The sequence below is a fragment of the Telmatherina bonti genome, assembly GCF_933228915.1.
Source record: "Telmatherina bonti genome assembly, chromosome: 8".
Taxonomy (NCBI): domain Eukaryota; kingdom Metazoa; phylum Chordata; class Actinopteri; order Atheriniformes; family Telmatherinidae; genus Telmatherina; species Telmatherina bonti.
This window is the reverse complement of record NC_136626.1, coordinates 5,974,907-5,982,217: the sequence shown is the minus strand read 5'-3', so window position 1 is coordinate 5,982,217 and position 7,311 is coordinate 5,974,907. Positions and strand designations below refer to the sequence as shown.

Genomic DNA, 7,311 nt, shown 5'->3' with positions numbered 1-7,311 from the left:
TTGGCAGCCGGTCTGCAGACTGACTGTGTGTCATACACACACACATACGGCAGGTACACCACACCTTTGGGTTATCCAGATCTGACTGAACCCTTCTCTAAGTTTCATCCTTCTTCCTGGTGTTGGACTCATTACAGGTAAAAACTTCTGCACCTGAAAACCACTGAGTATCTGCTGGACTGTGTTTTAAATCTTTATCTCCTACAGACTTTAAATTCAGCAACAAGAAGCAGACATTCCTCCTGCTGCACAGCATCAGTTTCAGAAGCCAGCAGTCGGCCTCACTGCTCCGTAAATGAAACTTAAACTGAGCTGCTTTGCTTCAGTTTCATTTACAGAACAGGGACTTGGTTGTGATCTTATCAACCACTCCTCAGGGTTTATCAGACGGTGAGCTCCTCCTTGTTTACGTCACATGAACAGTGTTGCATCAGTGCAGCTCAGTCCAGTAAAGAGCAATGGAATGAGTCAAAAGAGACAATCAGCAGCTGAATCTGTGTCGTGTTGTGCTTTTATCAGCCGGTCTGCAGACTGACTGTAAAGTCATACACACACATACGGAGTGTGATAGAGACGGCAGGTAAAACCACAGGTGCAGCAGCATTTTTATCTCCACAGACTTGTTTGGACAAACCTTGCCCAGACCAGCTGAACGCGTTTTTCCTGACGCTCCCTGTGTTCTGCACCTCCAGCAGGATTTACTGAACTCAGGACAAAGATATGAGGCCTCTTCCACGAAACAAACACAAACATTCATTCGTCCTTCTGTCAGTGAAGTGCATGAAGGAGCAGCTGGGTTCTCAGACTTAAGGAGCCACTCGAACCGGCCTCGCCGGCTCTGGGACCAGGTTTTATCAAGGCCTTCCTAGTCTGCTGGCTGTCATATGGTGTTGCTGAAATAGAAACGACATGGTTCACCTCCATGTCCTTCATGCTGATGCTTCACTTCATTATTCATCACAGAGTTTACAAAGCACATGAACTGGAACTGAGTATGTAGATATTTATTTAATACATGTAATATTTCCATGTTGGGGATGAAATAGAAGAACTTGAATCAGATGACAAAAAAGAAGTGGAAAGTGAACATATTATACATTAAGATGAGCTAAATGTACAACAGAAGAAGAAAATATAACAGAAGTAAAAGCAGAAATAACCCAATAAAACCAGAATATTTATTAGCAGTGTATGAAAACACGACAGAATAAAGAAAACCAGCAGAAAGATTAATTTACCATGAGACATTCAAACATGTTGAGCAGCATTTAATGATGAATGAATGTTTTTATAATTCTTGTCAGACAAATATTTTGTATGTACATATATAATCATTTATGACATTTATAGTATTATTTTATAATATCTGGTATCTCACTTCAAATATTACAGTACTGTTTAAAAACATACTGTATGAAAAATAGATAAAATAACCAGGTTACTGCTGTGGATTGTGTGTAAAAGCACACTGAGATGACTTAGCTGTGAATTGATGCAGTTTAAATAAAGCTGAATTGAATGAAAACTGTTAAAAGTTGTGTAAAACTTTACAGTCAGTTATCAGGAACTCCCACAGACTCAGAAACTGGGAGGTTTTTCAGAAACTCCCGGATCTCTCTGCACATTCTGTCCCTGCCTCGATCTCTGATCTTCTTCAGCAGGTTGATGCTGTTCTGCTGGAAGAAGGATGGATGAGGAATCTCTGCTGCCTTCATGTGGTACCGAATCGACCTCTGGCCCTCCCTTCTGTCAAAGTTCAAGTATTTTGCGTAGCAGTTATAGAGCATCTGCTTGTCTGCAGGTTCCAGATCTCTCTCCATCATCTCCTGATACATCTGCTCTGCTCTCTCCAGGCCCTGACCAGACTTAGCATACATGTTTGCGAGATCAACCTCCTTCATGAGAGAGGAATGAGGGTAAAGAGAGACCACCTCCTCATGCAGACTGATGGCTCTGCTGATCATGCTTTGACCAGGGCGACTTTCCCTGAAAAAAATGATCCTCCACCTGTAGCAGAGAGCGGCACATCTCTTCAGGTATCGCACATCTGGATTCTTCTTCAGGGCCTTTTCTGCCAGTTCAATGGCTTCATCATAGCATTTGAGATCCCTGTAAACCCTCATCAGTGTTTTGATGCCGCTGTAGCTGCTGACAGGATTCATTAAGATCTTTTCTTCCAGCTCATGTGCTTCATCTTGGACTTGCTCTCCTCTCTTGGCTCTCAGCAGCAGGTCGACAGCAGCAAGGTACCGGTTGTCTGGATCCTGCTCTCGGGCCATTCTCATTTCCTCCAACACGTCAGCATCCTGGTCGGTGTTTTCGTACTTGAATCGAGTCACCAACGCCAGCAGGCGGCTGGTCTGCCATGGCACCATGTCTGGCTTCATCCTGACGGCTCTCTGGAAGTAATCTGCAGCCTGCAGCTTCTTGTCTTTGTTAAACTTCATCAGGGTCCAGGCCTTCTCAGCACAGACCTCTGGGTGGAGCTCATCCTGGATTGGAGGTGGAGACTGCTCCATCAGGGTGTCCAGCTTTGATAGGTAAGCTTGGCTCTCGGTGTCTTCACCCAGATGGTGGTGCAGCCATGCCAGGTTCCCGTAGTTCACCAGCAAGCAGGGAGCCTCATCTGCATCTCCCAGCTGGTGGAAGGTCTCCGTGGCCCTGCTGAAGAAGTCCCGGGCCTCTTCCATGAAGCCCAGCTGGTAATGGATGAACCCCTGCAGGTTGTAAATGTGACCCAGCCAGACGTTTCCCTCATCAGTACCGATGTCCACCAGTTTGTCTCTGAGACGCATCAGTTTGGACCTGCTGGCCTCCAGATTCCAGGTGAAGTGGCACTGCAGGGACTCCAGTCTGGACGGACTCTGAGCAGCACTGGAAACCATTTAAAAAGACAAAGGTTAACCGTCAAACTATTGATAGTATCTGTTCTGATACTTTCAGAACAAACTGGAGGAAGGAGCAATAAACAGGCAGGAAAGAGATATAGATGTTTATCATCAGCTCTTTCTGTAGGAAAACAGAACTGAGGAGACCATCAGTTTGTTTCTGAGGTCCAATGTTTAACGACCTGCTCTGAATTTAAAGACAATAGCAACGAAGAAGAGACAGAAGCAGGAAGAGAATTCTGAAAGGACTGAAAGACACAAGCCTTGGGAAAGGAAATGGAGAGAAGATGGTTTAAAAATATCAGTAATTTATGAAAATAACATCCCTCACGTCATCATGCAGCAGTTTTCTCTAACTATGAATAAGTGAATGTTTATGGCTTTAACACCAGGCGCTTCTCCAATGATCCCAGGATCTCAGCTGGAAGACTGTGGCTTTGCTGGACACTTTTATAGGTTTTCACCATGAACACTCACCTTTGGACTTTCAGGCATGACAGCTGAGTGTCACTAGAAGAAAAGATAAATGCCGTCAGCGGATGTGATGCTCACCCTGACTCTGATCAATACCACAATAAGCGTCCTTCGAACCTTTGGGTTATCCAGATCTGACTGAACCCTTCTCTAAGTTTCATCCTTCTTCCTGGTGTTGGACTCATTACAGGTAAAAACTTCTGCACCTGAAAACCACTGAGTATCTGCTGGACTGTGTTTTAAATCTTTATCTCCTACTGACTTTAAATTCAGCAACAAGAAGCAGACATTCCTCCTGCTGCACAGCATCAGTTTCAGAAGCCAGCAGTCGGCCTCACTGCTCCGTAAATGAAACTTAAACTGAGCTGCTTTGCTTCAGTTTCATTTACAGAACAGGGACTTGGTTGTTATCTTATCAACCACTCCTCAGGGTTTATCAGACGGTGAGCTCCTCCTTGTTTACGTCACATGAACAGTGTTGCATCAGTGCAGCTCAGTCCAGTAAAGAGCAATGGAATAAGTCAAAAGATGAGCTATAATCACAAATAAGCAAGGGGTCATTTTCCTTCCGTCCTATTTGTGTTTTGATCCTTTTATCCAAGTTAAACCAAGTTAAAACCCATCCCTTGTTGCCAGGGCAACAAACAAAGCTGTTATTGGCTGGTACACGCCATCCATCCATCCATTTTCTGCCGCTTATGTGGGGAGTCGCGGGGGCAGCAGCCGAAGCAGGGAAGTCCAGACTTCCCTCTCCCCAACCACATTTGCCAATTATGTGGGAGATATAATCCCTCCAGCGTGTCCTGGGTCTTCCCCGGGGTCTCCTCCCAGAGGGACGTGCCTGGAACACCTCACCAGGGAGGTCCAGGAGGCATCCTGACCAGATGCTCAAGCCACCTCAACTGGTTCCTCTCGATGCGGAGGAGCAGCGGCTCTACTCTGAGCCCCTCCCGGATGACCGAGCTCCTCACCCTATCTCTAAGGGAGAGCCCGGCCACCCTGCGGAGGAAACCCATTTCAGCCGCCTGGATACGAGATCTCGTTCTTTCGGTCACTACCAAGCGGCAACGTCCGTCAGTTAAAAGTGAAGCCTATGCGGAAGTGCATAAAACTGCAGTTCCCCCTTCATCCACTAGGGGCAGCAAAACAGAGCAAATCCCCATAGACTCCCATGTTAAAAGGATCAACTTCACAGCAGAAATAAACATGTTTACAGCAGGAATAAACATGTTTACAGCCTGGTACAAAAATCCATTCTTGGTTTAATAGTTCAGGTTTGCCTTCATGACAACTGTGGGGGGAGTGAATTTTTTTCTAACTCCCGGTTTAAAAGTAATTTAATCTTGAAATTCTACATGTTTAGGGGCGTGTCCTTTTGATTTACAAGTACCCAATCTTTAGCCGCTTAACAAAATTACCTAGTTTAGCCCGCTTACCTTCGTTAGCTGGTTAGCGCCTGTTAGCTTGGTTAGCTCTTAGCTACAGGCAGCTCGGAGTTCGCTAGATGTCAATGAGCCCCCCCCCCACCACAGCCCCCTCTCAGCTCCACCTCTTTGCCCATATTTGTATTTTCCAGGAGAGACAACATGCATGTCCCGACAAAGATGGTGATGGTAGGAACCGCCCACCAAGCTTCAATTCAGCTCTTCAGAAACCTACGGGTGATGTCACGGGCTCAGGGAGGGCAGCCATCTGCCTCGACTGGTTGGGGTGGAGAGGACAGGAAAGACAGATCAACATGTACAACTGCACTTATTCAGGAAGACCTGCGGAAAAAAGGAGAAATAAGTTAGAGACGGCAATATTGGCATATATTGGACTTCCGGGATGAGGCGGAAGCGAGCACAAGCGTGAGGTTTTACCTCTCAGACGGTCCGACACTCCCTGACTAAAAAAAAACATTTTAAAACGTGAAATATTGGTTAAAATAGTATGTCAGGGAGTAAGCAAAGAAAGACAAGGGCAATTCAGCAAGAAACTGCGAAAAACAAAGAGCCATCGCCCTCCGAGACCAGTGCGGCTAACAAGCTAGCTATGGAAACTAGCATGGAAGCTATCCAAGCTAACATCATCGCGGACTTAAGAAAGGTTCAAGATGACGCCAAAAAGGAGCTGATTGACAACATCGAGGCTTTGAAAACTGAAGTGACTGGCTTTAGAGGAGAAATGGGGAAACGCATTGATGATATTGCAGAAGACCTGAAAGGGGTTACGCAAAGAGTGGAGGAGACGGAGCAGAGAGTGGCCGACATAGAGGAGTTCAATGCCGATGCGAAAGAAGCCTTGGAACACGCTCTGCAACTGCAAGTAGATCTTCAAACGCGTATATCAGATCTAGAGGCACGGTCACGTAGGAACAACATACGAATACATGGGATTGTTGAGGAGGCCGAAGGAACCAACATGCTAACGTTTATGGAGAACTTTTTGAAGTCTGAGCTCAACCTCACAAACATGCCTCTTAACATCCAGCGTTGCCACCGCTCGCTTGGCCCCAAACCCCCAATGAGCGCTAGCCCGAGGTCTATCGTCATGTGTTTCTTGGAGTATACAACTAAGGAGAAGGTATTGCGCACGGCATGGGAGAAGAAGGTTATCGAGTTCAGTGGGAAACGTGTGTATTTTGACCACGACTATCCCAGTGATATTCTGCTCAAGCGCAAAGCCTATAATCCTATTCGCAAAACATTGAAAGAGAAGGGGTATCGTTTCCAAACTTTGCATCCAGCCAGGCTTCGTGTGTTCCTCGATGGTACCACTATTGTTTACAACAACCCAGATGATGCTACGGACGATCTGAAGAAGAGAGGAGTGATACAAGCCGGCACCGATGACACCGCGCTCAGCCACAAGCCAAGGAAAGCCGCCTGGGAAAAAGCACGAGGAACTGGATGGAGCAGAGATGACCATACCAAGTACATTCAAGATAAACTGAAAGGATTTAGACGCCCCGAAACTACCGAATGATTAAGACACTTTGGTGAACATTTTCCTATGTTACAACGAGCTCCACTGATGATCACCGCCCATAAAGGTTGAAGATATAAGAGACCGTCACCTGCGGAGCGTTTTCGCCACGTGCTGCTACTATGGACAGGAGTTGGAGAAGAGTAGAAGCACGGAGAGGGGCCCCCCGGTTTTCCAGGGATTCCCCTCCCAACTATGAAGGTGGATTTATACCTCACTTTTGGAAGTCAGTTGTGTTATTTGTTCAATTATGTTTTATGTTGTCAGTTCTTGCAGACCCTTTTGTGTTTAACAGAGCATTTAGAGAGGCACATGTGTGTTCTACACCTTTAGATTATGGCTAAACAACATTATAAAGTAATCTCACTTAATGTAAATGGTTTACATAACCCCATTAAAAGAAGCAAAGCTCTGGCTAAAATGAAACGTGATAAATATGACATCATTTTCTGGCAAGAAACACATGTTTCTGATGCAGAGCATGAAAAAATACGTAAAATGGGGTTTAAAAACTTGTATTACTCCTCATATACAAAAGGTAATTCTAGGGGTGTTGTGATGTTAATACCAAACAGGATAGACTTTCAATTTTCATCTCAAATCAGTGACAAGGAAGGACGTTATATACTTGTAAAAGGTTTCATAGATCACAAAGAAGTAACTGTTAAATCTGTACAGACCACCTGGTAAAGACAATTGTCTAATTAAGAAAATATTTGATCTTATAGCAACAGAAATATCTGGTGTGTTTATCTGTGGAGGTGATTGGAATATCTGTCTGAACACCTCCATAGACTCTTCAAGCAAAATTAAAAAAACCCAAGCAGAAGCAACCTTAACTAAAAAAATGCTTAAAAAACTCGGAATGATGGATGTATGGAGAAATCTGCACCCAACAGATAAAAGTTATACCTTCTTTTCACACTCCCATCACGTACATTCAAGATTAGACTATTTTTTTATGCTAAAGTCAGAGAGACAT

General features: G+C 44.9%; 1 protein-coding gene across 1 annotated transcript; it reads right to left on the bottom strand.

Annotated features, from left to right (window-relative positions):
* Nucleotides 1–1,553: 1,553 nt before the first annotated feature.
* LOC306759496 (interferon-induced protein with tetratricopeptide repeats 1-like) lies at nucleotides 1,554–3,523 on the bottom strand (the record flags this gene model as incomplete). Its single annotated transcript, XM_079245165.1, has 3 exons — nucleotides 1,554–2,874; nucleotides 3,366–3,398; nucleotides 3,480–3,523. 3 exons carry the CDS (start codon nucleotides 3,521–3,523, stop codon nucleotides 1,554–1,556), a joined length of 1,398 nt encoding a protein of 465 aa, XP_079101291.1.
* Between the last annotated feature and the right edge of the window lie 3,788 nt (nucleotides 3,524–7,311).